The sequence below is a fragment of the Sciurus carolinensis genome, chromosome 9, assembly GCF_902686445.1.
Source record: "Sciurus carolinensis chromosome 9, mSciCar1.2, whole genome shotgun sequence".
NCBI classification, from domain to species: domain Eukaryota; kingdom Metazoa; phylum Chordata; class Mammalia; order Rodentia; family Sciuridae; genus Sciurus; species Sciurus carolinensis.
Window position 1 is genome coordinate 70,159,940 of NC_062221.1, and position 14,822 is coordinate 70,174,761.

A 14,822-nucleotide genomic window follows, 5' to 3' on the forward strand; every position below is an offset into this window, starting at 1 on the left:
CCTTCCAGATTTCCTCCAATTTATTAAGGAGAAAGTCTTTTTTTTTTTAAGTGCTGACTTTTTAAAATACACTTTTTTAAAAGCCGTTTTAAGTCTATAAAGAACTGAGTAGAGAGTTCCCTTGTACCCATTCTCTCCCCTGCTCAGTTTTCCTTAGTAACGTCTTGCATTACTATGATACATGTAACAACTGACCAATACTAATTATTATAAATGTCCACAGTTTATGTGAGGGATCACTCTTTGTGCTGCACATTCTGTGGTTTGACAAATGTATAATGACAGGTGTCCATGATTATAGTAACATGCAGAATATCACGGCTCTAAGAATATGCACCAGTTACTTATCCCTAACTCTCCCTCCAAACCTCTAGCAACTAGAGATTTTTTTTTTTTTTTTTTTTTTTTTTTACTGTCTATAGATTTACCTTTTGCAGAATGTCATATAGTTGAAATCACATAGTTTGTAGTTTTTTCATACTGGCTTTTTTACTAAGCAATACACACTTAAGGTTTTCCATGCCTTTTTGCAACTTGATAGCTTTTTCTTTTTATTACTAACAGTTCATTGGATGAATTATCACAGTTTTATCCATTTACCTTTTGAAGGTCATCTTTCTTAGTTACTTCCACTTTTTGAAATTATAAATAGAACTGATATAAACATTCACATGCAGGGTTTTGTGTGGATCAAGCTTTCTACTCATCTGGAAGATATATCTAAGAACACTATTGTCAGATCATAATGTTAAACTTTGTGAGAAACAGCAGACTGTCTTCCAAAATGACTATACCATTTGCATTCATCAGTAATGAATGAGAGTTCCCTTTGTTCCATATCCTCATCAGTATTTGATACTTTTGGTTGTGGGTTCCCCCTTCCCATTCTAACAGGTATCTAGTGGTATCTCTGTGTTTAATTTGCAATTCTCTAGGGACATATGATGCCGAGTTCTTTTTTCATATGCTTATTTGCCATCTGTTTATCTTCTCTGGTGAGGTATCTACTTGGATATTTTACCCATTTGTTAATTGGGTTGTTTGATTTCTTATTTTTGAGTTTTAAGAGTTCTTTGTATATTTTGGAGTCAAGTCCTAGATCGATTTTACAAATATTTTCTCCCAGTCTGTGGCTTCTTTCCATTCTCTTAACAATGTCTTTCACAAAACAGACGTTGTTGAATTTAATGAAGTTCAACTTATCATTTTCTCCTTTCATTGTGCTTTCAGTGTTATGTCTAAAAATCCATTACTAAACACAAGGTCAATATATATCACACAGATTTTCTTCTATGTTACCTTTCAGAAAGTTTATGGTTCTGTGCATTACAGTAGGTCTGTGAGTCATTCTGAGTTAATTTTATGAAACCTGTAAGATCCATGTCAAGATTCACACTTTTGCTTTTGGATTTCCAGTTATTCCAACATCATTTATTGAAATGACTATCCTTTCTCTATGGAATTGCTTTTGCTCCTTTGCCAAAGATCAATTTACAGTTTAGATGTAGGTCTATTTTTGGTCTTTCTATTCTGTTCTATTCTATTGGTCTATTTGTTCTTTTGCCAGTATCACACTATCTTAATTATTGTAGCTTTATAATAATAAAGCTGGGTAATGTGAGTTCCCCAATTTCGTTGTTCTTTTTCAGTAATGTGCAGACTATTCTCAGTGTGAAATAGTAATAAATAAATATAGGCCCCTGTTCCTGACACAGAGGTTCTAAAACCCTTATAAATAGACAAGGTAGAAGAATCTTCGGTTCTAATATTTGATCTTTGACTGTAGTCCTGACACAGAGCTTTTAAGACCTTTGTAATTCCCTGAATTACAGAGACATTTGACATAGAACTCCTAAATCCCTTGGCATTTCCTGGGTGATAAGAGCATCTTTGTTTTTAGGCAACTCTTAGTGGGATCTTAAGTGGGGGTTGGCTACCAGAAAGATCAAGACATGATCAGAAGCTGGGAACTTTCAGCTCCATCCCATCTTCTGAGGAAAGGAGAGCTGGAGATGAAGTTAATAATCAATCATGCCTTCCTAAAAATCTCTAAAATGGGTTTGAAGAACATCCGGGTTGGTGAACACACCCACAAGTGAGGGCAGTGGTACCCCTTAACCTCACAGGGACAGATGTTCCTGGTTCAGATCTCCCCCTTTATACCTCATCATCTGGTTATTCATCTGTATCCATGTAATATTCTTTATAACAAATGGGTTAAGGTGTTTCCTGAATTCTGTGAACCATTCTAGCCAATGATTCCATCAAAGGAGGGAGTTGTAAGAAGCTCCAAGTTACAGCCTTAGTCGTAATCACAGGTGACAACTAGATCTGCACAGATTAACAGCCCTTAACCTGTGAGGTCTGTGGTAACTCCAAGTAGAGAGAGTCAGAATTGAACTGAATTGTAGAACACTCAGCTGGTGTTGAAGAACTGGTCAGTGTGGGGAAACCTTCTACACATCTGGTAGCAAAAGTGAAGTTCTAGAAGTACAGAGTGCCATGAGTGAGAATACAAAAGAAAACAGCTTGCTTTTCCTTGTACACTGGCCTTTTTATATAGACTTTAAAATCACTTTATCAATATTCCCAAAATAACTTGCTAGGATTTTTACTGAGATTGTGTTAAATTTATAGACCACAATGGGAAGAACTGATACTTCAATAACATTGAGTCTTCTTATCTGTGAACATGGAATCTCTCTCCATTTATTCAGATCTCTGATTTCTTTTACCAGAGTTTTACAGTGTTGTTTATATGGATCTTATATTTTTTGTTAGATTTATTCTTAAGTACCTCTTTTTCTGGGTTCCAATACAAATGATATTATTTTTAATTTCAAACTTCAATTGTTCTTGAATAGCATACAGGAGAGCAACTGGCTTTTCTATATTTTAACCTCCCATTCTGTGACCTTGCTATAATCACTGATGAGTTGCAGGTTGTTTTTTTTTTTTTTTCCCCTTCATTCCTCATAACAATCATGTCATCTACAAACAAAGACAGTTTTATTTCTTCCTTTACAATCTGAATACCTTTACTTCCTTTTCCTGCCTTATTAAATTAACTGACTTCCACAGTTAATTAATTCTACTTCCAGTAGAATACTGAATAGGAGTGGTAAAAGGGAACATTCTTGCCTTGTTTCTGTCTTAGGGGAAAAAGCATCTGGTTTCTCCTCACTAAGGATGATGCTAACTGTAGGGGATTTTGTAGATGTTCCTTACCAAAGTGAGGAAGTTCCCTCTATTCCTAGTTTGCTGCAAGTTTTTATCATGTATGGGGATTGAATTTACGTCAAATGCTTTTTCTGCATCTATTAATATAATCATGTGGTTCTTTCCTTCTTTAGACTGTTGATATAACAGACTGCATTAATTGATTTCAAATGTTGAACCAGTCTTGCATATATCGGCACAAAAACCCACTTAGTTGTGGTGTAAAATCATTTTTATATATTGCTAAATTTGATTTGCTGATGAATTGCTGAGTCTTTTTACATCTAAGTTCTTGAGAGATATTGGTCTGTAAAGTTCTCTTTTTTAAATGTAAACACACTGAGAAATCTCAGAACTATCAGTTCCATGTATGTAGCAATTAGTTTAATCAGATTATTGTTCTTCTAAAACCTAAAATTATATCAACTGCAATGAGATAAAGATTACTGATAAGGGGGAACATGAAACAATTATGAAATCAAGACAGGTTTTAGCTAATTATAGCATCTCAAAAGCATAAAAAGTTGTAGTTTATACACTTTCCTTAGCTTTTAAGTCATGATCAGAAGAGAGAAGGGAGAAATCAGCCCAACTTTGTGGGATACAATAACCTTGTCTGCATTTAAACTTAAAGGTAATATGATCTGAGTCCCAGGTTCCATGGACCTTATGAATCAGGGATATAAGTGAGGCTCTGTAATATTAAAGTTTTTCTCTACCTAGTTCTGCTCTGCTCCACCAACAAAAATCAACTCTTCACATACCTCTACTACAGTTGTTTCCATTTCATTAATACAATTTAAAAAACAAAAGAGCACCTTATTTATTAGCTTTTCCAGTCAATAGTTTCTAGATTGCTCATGTTTCTTATTTGGGCAACTTGTTGATTGGCTCAAAATTGAACTACTTCTGCTGGAATAAATCTGACAGAGCTGAGAGGCAGGCCAAGGACAGGAAGGCCAAGGGACAGTAACCAGCATCCTCTGAAAGGGGATGGAAGCCTTACCTATGGGCAAAGGATGTTTCGAAGAAGAACTGAGAGGTAATGAGAAGCCCCATGGATCCCCTTCAGGGATAGTTCTGTCATCAGAACATGTGATGCCCACCGTTGTCTTTGAGGGGGGGTGAGTACATTCAGAATGTACCCTCTGAGTATCCCCCAAACTAACACAGTGGAGGAGAGAGGAGGAAAGGGAAGGGGGAAATACTGGGGAATGATATTGGCCAAATCATATTATTACATTGTGCATGTATGATATGAAACAATGAATCCCACCATTATCTACAACTACAATGCACCAATAAAAAATACAGAAAAAAAAAAAAAAAAGCTAGGCATGGTGGCACATGCCTATAATCTTGAGGATTGCTGAGGCAAGAGAATCACAAGCTCAAGACCAGACTCAGCAACTCAGCATGGCCCTAGCAACTTAGCAAGACCCTGTCTCAAAATAAAAAATAAAACAGGTTGTGGAGATGTAGGTTAGCATTTAAGCACCCCTGGATTCAAACCCCAGTATGAGAGATAGAGAGAGAGAGAGAGACAGGTTGTGGAGATGTAGGTTAGCATTTAAGCACCCCTGGATTCAAACCCCAGTATGAGAGATGAGAGAGAGAGAGAGAGAGAGAGAGAGAGAGAGAGAGAGAGAGAGAGAAAAGAAATAAACAGAATATAGTGTGTGGAGTGGGTTTTACAAATGATATTCTGAACTTAATGCTGACCAAAGAAAGAAAAAAAATCTGATTCACAACATGGAAGTGTCAAGAAATAGAGAAAGCAGAGAAAGTGAGTAGAAACAAAGTCTCAAATGTGCCCAATTCTAAGAAAGGAAATTTTAAAGAGTTTACAAAAAACGTAAGAGGAAAAATTCAGTATATTCTGATAGCTACAGTCTCTGGAAGTAACTCCACTGGAAAACGAAAGAGTTGGTAATATCTGAAAAAAATCAGTGGCCTCTCAGGTAGCTCAGGTTTTAAAAGACCACCAACCAAAAAAGGAACAGATAACTAAGTAGAAATATACAGAAGTGGGATACAAATGCAGCTCCTGCGTGCCCCTTAATTCTTCCACTGCTCTCCGCCTACTCAGGTCCTTCCAGGACAGCTCACCTCTCTTCCACAAAGTTGTCTTCTCCTATTCTGACTTACACTGACCTCTCCTTTTCCCAACTCTGCATATTTGGCAATTACTCATGAACTTCTTTGCCTCCCCATTTCAGATTAAGCTGTGAGACTGCAGGACCCATGTCACATACATCTTGGTGTCCTCAACATGCCTATCAACAATGCCTATCAGAGGTGATAAATAACCATGTGCTGATTAAGAAGTCAACTAGAAATGAGTGTTTTTGAAGGGAGAACAGGCTAGATATAAAGGACACAGATTTTGAGCATGCACTCTGAGCTGCACTAATATCCAAACCAATTCAAATCAATTATATAACAAGTAGAATGAATAGGTACAGTCAACTGAAATTGTAAAAATAGCACAGTACCTGTAGGAGACTTTCTATGGCATGAAAGCCGCGAATTAAATTCAGAGCTCCACATAAAAGACTAAGGATAAATGCCACAATCCCTGACAGAGTTGCTGGTTCCAGTCGCTGGTGAGCTGGAAAGTAAAAGAAATGGTTAGAAATGAATACCAGTATCTTGGTGTAGCTGAACTTAAGGCTAAACAGAATTTACTACTCAATTTGAATGGTTCAAACACAAGTAATTTTATACAATGTATTTTAATAATTGAATATTCTTTTAAAATGCAAAATGTTTGACAAAAAAAGCTTCGCTCCCTGAACTCAGATCAAATTAACTTCTTTTTTCTATATTTTTTTTAACAAAGACATCTAACTTGCATTTGGGATGTATAGGGGTAACAGTGCTCACATCTGGCAGTAAATCATTTAGAAAAAAACTACTGCCTTAATATGTCTACTATTTGCAAGTAGATGCGAATATTCACCAAGGTGACTTTGCTTGAAAATTTATCACATAATTCCTGTTTTTACTATGAATGCTTAGAAAACATTTTTAAGAACATAGTTTGCTTTTAAGCAAAGCTTCCCCTTATTTGGATCTCAGGGCTATAAATATCACTGGATATATGTGAAAGCACATATATAATCACCAATCAGAACTCCACAACAGAATGTGCTCCTATAGCTGTGAGATTCTTGGTCCTCTGAATACCACTTGAAGGCAAAAATGATAAAATACCAGTTTCAGAAGTGACCATTTTATCTTAACAAATATATTCCCTCATCTTTCAGGGCTTCAGTTATATAACAGCTTCCCTTCATCATCATTTTGTACTGGTAGAATTAACAATAGAGTCTAAATGAAAACACGAAATTAAATACATAACCATTAGACCTCAGAAGAGAGACAGAGCAGAAAGAGGACAACAGAATCACATTTTGATTATTTTATTCAAACCACTGAAGTGTAAAGCCCAACAATGAAGTTAATGAGGTGGAACATTAATATAAGGATGGGCTTAATCTTTCCAAATTATATTCGGCCACTACAGCAGAAAAGCTTCCCCAGTTTATAAAAACAAAATCAACATATCACAAAAAAAGTATTTATTTTTCAAGTTCAGCAGAAAATATGAAACAACATTTCCTTAAATTTCTTTTGTGCTCATGCCTGGCCTCCCAATCAATTTCCTTGAGGTTTCAATATGAAAATAGGAAATCAAATATTTCTGTGAGTACTGGTTCCAAGTTTTTTGTCAGTAGGAAAAAAAAAAAACTCACATTTAAAAATCTACCCAATTGGTATACCAATTAGTCATATTCTGCAGCTTCCCCTCCCTCTCCACCCCTTCTCAGTGAGCAAGAGGAAACTGACCTTAATTTTAAAAAGAAATTCTTAATATGGACCTCAAGAATAAAACCACTGACAACTGAATAGATTATGCAACACACTTGTAAAGTATACAAAATGAGTTTACCTTACTAAAAAAAAAAAGTAAATAATATTCTGTACTGTAACTAAAAATTCCTATACAGTCAGTTAAGGTCTGGCTATTCAACAGAAAGATATTACCATTTTCAAGTGTTGATGAATATCTAATTAAGAAATGAATAGTAAGTCTACATAAATTAAATATTTATTGCATTTCTAACACTTGCCTTTGACCCTAGAACATTCTCTTTATAATAATAGTATACCATTTATGAATTAATTATTTTGGAATGACCAAAAATATTTTTAAAAGCATAAAAGCAAATGATAGGTCTCCTTTAACAAGGACAAGGTATACATTGTACTCAAGGACAGGCTGGTACTCTGCCAATCACTGTGAGAAAGAAATTCTGAAGTGGCAATTTCCCTACTTCCACCCTCACCCTGTTCCCAGGACCTGTAGCTTGCATTCTGAGAATGGTTATCAAGAAAATTTCATCTGCACACAACACAAGGGGGGACATGCCTACAAGACAATTTCCCATTTTAATAACTGAATTAGATATTTAACCACATTTTAAACTTGCTATCAATGTTATTTTTTACTGCAGTAAAATTTTGTCATCCAAAGATGCTTACTGTACATTTTGTTTGGCACCACTAGGCACTATCAGGTGAAAGAGTGCATTTGGAACAATAACAAATGAGAAGCAATGTAGGGGAAAAAATAATTTTGCTGAAACCAAAGCAGTGTCACCTGGATAAGCCTTGTTTTGTTTTTGTTACAGTCTTCTGCCACAATGCCTTTTCCTTAATTAGTCTCCTTGAACCCAATAATGGCATTTTCATAACGAAATTAAATTTTTCTCAAAACATAACAATGATTTACAGATTTTCAAAGTTCCTAAAGAAGCAAGGTGAAATCCCTTAGAAATAGGGTTATTGGTTAGAGCAACTTAAGGAAGGCTGAAGAGGAAAGAAAGTGAGGGAAAGCAAGAAAGACTTTTGAAGATGAATAAAATGTCATCAGGCATAAAGGACAGGAACCATATTCCATGCAGAGCATGGAACATGAGTGTGGAGATGGAAATGGGAGAAACTCATAATAGCTTCAATACCTACTACTTCTACCACTACTGCTCCTAATAGCAGATGTTCCCCATGTGCCAGGCACTAAGTGCGTTATATGTATGATCTCATTTCATCCTTCCCATAACCCAAAGCAGTAGGCACTATAATTATCCTGTTTTTGTTTTTTCAGAAGAGAAAACTAAGGTTTTGGGAAATAAACTAATTTGCTCATGGACACGATGTAAGTAGACTGGAATTTAAATCCAGGTAGGCAGACTTTAGAACTCCCTCCCTTTTTCTTTCTTACTGGAAGTGCTGGGGATAGAACCCAGAGCCTTGTACAGGCCAGGCAAATGCTCTACTACTGACCTATACCCATCCCAGAACCCATGCTCGTAACCATTCTGTTATAATGGTTTTGTTTGGCTCAAAGTTATGTTTGTGAAGAGTAGGGGGAAATAAAATCAGAAAGGGAACTCAAAGCACAGTAATAATCTCAGGTACTAGGCTAAGAATTATGGGAAATTATATAATGGGGAAACACTGAAGAACAAGAGACTGATATGGTTAAGGTAATGCTTAAGCATAATCTATTAATGGGTTATAAAGAGATTTAAAGTAGGAAGAGAGAAACAATACTTTGAGTGCCTTTTCACTAAGCACACATTGTCCCATTTATCCTTCAAAATAGACTACTTCATCAGTCAGGAATGACTAACTGCTCTGTGCCTGAAATTTCTCATTGGTAAATTGAGGTTAAGTAATTTGCTGTGTCAGAAAGCTAGTAAGGGCCATCTTCTCAGTTAGACCTTAGGACTGTCTAATTGCAAAATCCATGCTCTTTCTACAATTTTACAGTAGTGAGCGCATAAGGAGGAAGTCACTGCAAAAGACTGACTTACAAGAGGGCCTGAATTATGAGAATGACAGTAGAAATGGCAAACAAGAAAAAAGTGAGAGACATCACGGAGGTTAAAACTATTAGAAATGGCAACTAATTAGATGTGGGAAACAAAGGGAATATTTAAAAAGGGAGTAATATTGATGAAAACACACTGTTACATTGTGTCCAAGTATGAATATGTAACAACAAATCCAATCATGTACAACTAAAATGCACCAATAAAATATGTCTAAGAAAAAAAAAACAAAGAAAATGCCAAGTTTTATGTCTTGGTGTCTGGAAAGATGAGGATGCTAGCAAATGATCCACAGAAAGAAACTCAGGTTTGATCAAGAATGAGGACATTTTGAACCTACCAAATTTGGAGGTATGATGAAGCAAGTTTAACAAGCAATTGAAAAATGGAAGAGTATTATCACTGGAGAAGCAAAAGAGGTCTGCACCTGTAGGAAAGTGTTTAGATGAGATTATCAAAGGAAAAAGCAGGTCAATGGCAAATGCTTGGTAGATACTGCCATTCAGAGCAGGTAAAGAAGTTTGGGAAGACAGATGTGGAAGAACCAGAAGAGTAAAGAACCATAAAAGTGTAGCAAAGGGAGACATCAATAAGAAAGATGGAGCTAACAGTGCCTATATAAGTCAAAGAAAATCTGAATTTAAAAAGAAAAAAAAATCCTAGATTTATAAATAATTCAAGTAGATCGAGGCAAAATTCAGAACAAGAGTTTTAAAATGATAGTAAGAGATAAAAGCATAAATGAATATTATTGCCGTTAAAAGACAAATAAACAGAATAAATGACTAATAAGAAAACAGATAACAATAATTATTTTTCTCCTATAGTGTGTGTACAGGAATGGGAGAGGGAAGAAATCTACAATATGCTATGTGGAATGAAATAATTCAGTGAAGATGAAATAGAAGCATCAAGAAAGAGAAAAAAACAATAAATGAAGCAGGGTCCCAGAACAGTCATTGAGAATTCAAAAGATGATAACATTCTAAACCTTAAACTTAATCATAATACCACAGCCCTTATGCCCCAAGTCAAAGGTAAAGTTCAGAAGATATTGATATTCAAGGTGCCCCAAATATATGGAGGAATATGCAATGGAAAGTAAGAGAATTTTCAGGTCATAACATCTAAGTGAACATAATTTACTCTTGAAGCACAACAGAATGAGACTAACTACATGGTACAAAAACATAGTATTCTTTTGACCAGTGATGCCATTCTTATCACCACCTGTCAAAAGTCTGCATGTCCTTCAAGGTCCCAAGACCTAAAGTGGTACTTCCTTTTTATCTCTCTTTTTTTTTTTTTTTTTTGGAGCTGGGGATCAAACCCAGGGCCTTGTGCTTGCACTCTACCAACTGAGCTATCTCCCCCAGCCCCAAAATTCCCTTTTTATCTCTTTTGAAACACATATCACATTCTACCTTGTATTTATGTACTGAATTATATTACCTTTTCCCATTTTAATATCTTTACAATCTTTATAAACTGTCTCACAATATTTAGGATACTACTTTGGGGAAAAAAAAGGCAATAAGTACATAGTGGACTGTGAGATGTGAACATGTGTGTGAGTGTGTGTGTTTGTGAGAGAGAATTCTATTTGGTTTGGAGGCACCAGACAAACAGTAGCATATTTGAGCAACTGGTAATTGTCTAGAAAATAACAAAACAGACTTTAAAAAAACAGGTGTCAGAAACTGACAGATGTGTATTAACTTAAGGTTCTGTGAAGTTTTTTAGAAACAAAAACAGGACAAAAATTAAAAAGAGTAGCAACCTTAAATATTGATAAGAAGTCAAATAATCACAATGCTCATACAATACTTATAGAAATGTAAAATGATGCAACTAACTCCAGAAAACTGGCAATTCTTAAAGACTTAAAAATGCAACTTCGGTAGAGTGCTTGCCTTTGGTAAAGTGCTTGCCTTGTAAGCACAAGGCCCTGGGTTCGAACCCCAGCATCCAAACAAAAAAGCTACTAACATTTTGACCAAGCACTCCACCCCTAATATTGACTCAAGGAAAATGAAAACATCAACAAAAAGATGAATGTTCATTGAGTTTTGTTAACAATAACCAAACACCGAAAACAAATTAAAGTCCATCAGCAAGAGAATGAATAAACAAGTTGTGGGATGCGCACACAAAGGAATACTACTCAGCAATAAAAGGACAAACTATTGAGACATGCAACATGTATGACATTATGTTAAGGAAACGAAGCCATACAATATGAGTCACACAATATAATCTTAGTATATGAAGTTCTAGAACAAACAATGAGTATAAAGTGAAAAAAATCAAAGAGGGAAGTGGAGTCTGGGAAAGGACACAGAGCAACTTTCTAGGGGAAATGGAAATGTTATGTATTTGTTAAAGAGGCAGACTATGGAATATAGTAATCATGTCTTTTTATTCTGTATTTCTGATGCTTTGACATCTTGAGGCCTTGCTTCCCAGGGTTAGCAGGTTCTTAAAACTGGCAAACAACTGACCCAAGTGAGCCTCACACTCTCAAGCACTTTCTCTCATACTCAGAGTCAATTTCCCTGCCCTACTTACCCCACAGCCAGGCATCACACAGCTACAGACAGCCCCTGTGCCCTAGAGCCTACTGAAATTATCCAGACAACACAATCTTAAACATCCTCACTCTCTGATTCACTTCTTCCCTTGGAAACTACAGTAAAGGTTCTTGCCCACATTTTTCTCCTTTCCCTTCTCCAGGGATCTGTTAGTATTAAAAAACCATCATTGCAATGGCAGTCATCTCATGGCCTGTTGACCTCACCACAACCGAATAAGAATAAAACATGTATGTTAAAACCAGAAGTCTATAGAAAAGATAACAAATTTCCCTTAAAAAAAAGAACTATAGAAATAAATTCTCAAGTAGATGAAAAGGCAATAGGTGGAGTAGAGATGAAACAAGAATGACAAAATGTTGATACACTGCTACAGTTGGCAAGATGGTTACAACAGGACTAATTATATTATTTTTTTTACCTTGCCTATATATGAAAGTTTCCATAGTGAAACATTTAAAAGAAAAAAAGCAAAAATAGGACATAGTACTTCATTAATATACTGACTCTATATCTATAATGATGAACATTTATAGACTTCAGTAAATATTAAGTAGGCCAAGATAAAAACATGCCAAGATAAAAACATTCTTTCCAAACTGGGAGGAGGGGGACCTGTCAAAGGGTTAGAAGGAAAAAAGTAGAGAAGTACAGAATACAAAAATGAAAAAATACAAAAAATGAAAAAAAGAAATTGAAAGACAGTGTAATAGAAAGGAGGGAAGTTTTAAAAACAATGTTTATCAAGTGATTATTAACCTTATTCCAAAATAAAATGAGAAATTTTATTTAGAAGTTTCCCCATAATACCCTTCTAACTTGAGGATTATTGAAAACATGTTGATTTTGGTCTGAATTAAAGCAAATGTAAGGGGCGATCCAAGATGGCGGACTAGAGGGTGACTGCATCCCCAGTCGCTCCAGAACCCAGGAGATAAGAAGGGGAGGCATTGAGAGACTCAACTAAAATAGAGCCATGGGTGAGTCTGCCCACTGGGTAAAGCTCGGCCCCGGTGGCAGGCCCAGATAGAGGTGGCTTATCGGAGCAGGGCAGGTCAGCTAGAGGCTTCCACAGGCAGCCCTGCGCGCTCCGGCGGTGGGCCCCTCCCACACAGCCAGCTTCTCTAGCTTCTTGATCAGGCCCCCTAGTGAGAGCCTTTCTGATCAGAACAAGCTCCAAGTCCCAGAGCCAGCGCGGCGTGCTCTGGCCCACAAGCGGCTTCAGGGACCAGGACAGGGCAGCCAGAGACCTCCCCAAGCAGCCTGGACCCCTGCGGTGGGAGGCGCCTTTCAAGGCTAGCTTCTCGGAGCAGACGGCCCAGTGAGAGCCTTTCTACATAGAGCAAGCCACAAGTCCCCAAGCCAACGGAGAGCTTGGATCCGCAAGCAGCCTCTGGGATCAGGGCAGGGCACCCAGAGACTTCTCCAGGCGGCTCTGCCCACTCCGGCCGCAGGCTCTTTCCACAGGGCGATCCAAGATGGCAGCCTAGAGGGTGACTGCATCTCCAGTCGCTCCAGAACCCAGGACTCAAGAAGGGGAGGCATTGAGAGACTTGGACTGAAATAGAGTCATGGGGTGAGTCTCCCCCACTGGGTGAAACTTGGCCTGAGCAGCAGGCACAGATAGGGGTGGCTTATCAGAGCAGGGCAGGGCAGCCAGAGTCTTCCCCAGGTAGCCTTCCAGACTCCGGCAGTGGGCTCCTCCCACACGGTCAGATGCACGGTGCAGGCCCCCAGTGAGAGCCTTTCCGCACAGAGCCAGCTCCAAGCCTGGAACCAGTAGGGGGCTAGAGGCAGCTTTCTTGGAAACACTGCATTATCAAGTTCCTCCAAAGACTTCAGGCTACTGAAGGCTGGGAGGTGATTACACTGGAAATCTACCGGGACACTATAAGCCAATAGAGGAAATCTGCAATATCTCAGAGTCCCACTGACATCTGTCCAATATGAGAAACAAGGGAAGAAAATGACCCAAACAAACCTAGATACTACATCAATAAACCCATTGACAGCACAGCAGAAGAAATGTCAGAAAGGGAATCCAGAATGTACATAATTAAAACAATCAGGGAAGCAAATGAGGAGATGAAAGAGCAAATGCAGGCATTGAAGGAGGAGATGAAAGAGCAAATGCAGGCATTAAATGATCGCACCAATCAACAGTTAAAAGACCAAATATGGGAAGCAAGAGATCACTTCAATAAGAGTTAGAGATACTGAAAAAAAACAAACTGAAATACTTGAAATGAAGGAAACAATAAACCAAGTTAAAAACTCCATAGAAAGCATAACCAATAGGATAGAACACCTGGAAGACAGAACCTCAAACATTGAAGACAAATTATTTAATCTTGAAAACAAAGTTGGCCAAACAGAGAAGATAGTAAGAAATCATGAACAGAATCTACAAGAATTATGGAATATCATGAAAAGGCCAAATTTAAGAATTATTGAGATTGAGGAAGGCTTAGAGAAACAAACCAAAGGAATGAACAATCTATTCAATAATATCAGAAAATTTCCCAATCTGAAGAATGAAATGGAAAACCAAGTACAAGAGGCTTACAGAACTCCAAATATACAAATTACAACAGACCCACACCAAGGCACATTATTATGAAAATACCTAACATACAAAATAAAGACAGAATTTTAAAGGCCGCAAGAGAAAAGAATCAAATTACATTCAGAGGGAAATCAATAAGAATATCAGCAGATTTTTCAATCCAGACCCTAAAAGCTAGAAGGGCCTGGAACAACATTTACCAAGCCCTGAAAGAAAATGGATGCCAACCAAGAATCTTATACACAGCAAAACTTACCTTCATATTTGATGATGAAATAAGATCCTTCCATGATAAACAAAAGCTAAAGGAATTTACAAAAAGAAAGCCAGCATTACAGAACATTCTCAGCAAAATATTCCATGAGGAAGAGATGAAAAAACAACAATGCAAATCAGCAACAGGAGGCGCTAGCCTGAAGGAATACCCAAATAAAGGAGAAACCAAATCATGTCAAAAAACAAGTATGAGTCAATGACTAGGAATACAAATCATATCTCAATAATAACCCTGAATGTTAAAGGCATGAACTCATCAATCAAAAGACA

General features: G+C 37.1%; 1 protein-coding gene across 3 annotated transcripts in view; it reads right to left on the reverse strand.

The window, feature by feature from the left end:
- The window catches only part of Sec22a (SEC22 homolog A, vesicle trafficking protein), a 73,100-nt gene that overhangs the window by 24,808 nt on the left and 33,470 nt on the right, over positions 1-14,822 (reverse strand). For all 3 annotated transcript variants that reach the window (XM_047565570.1, XM_047565572.1, XM_047565571.1), the window contains exon 5: positions 5,715-5,830. In XM_047565570.1, coding sequence (XP_047421526.1) covers positions 5,715-5,830 — 116 coding nt within the window. The remainder of the gene's footprint in view (positions 1-5,714; positions 5,831-14,822) is intronic.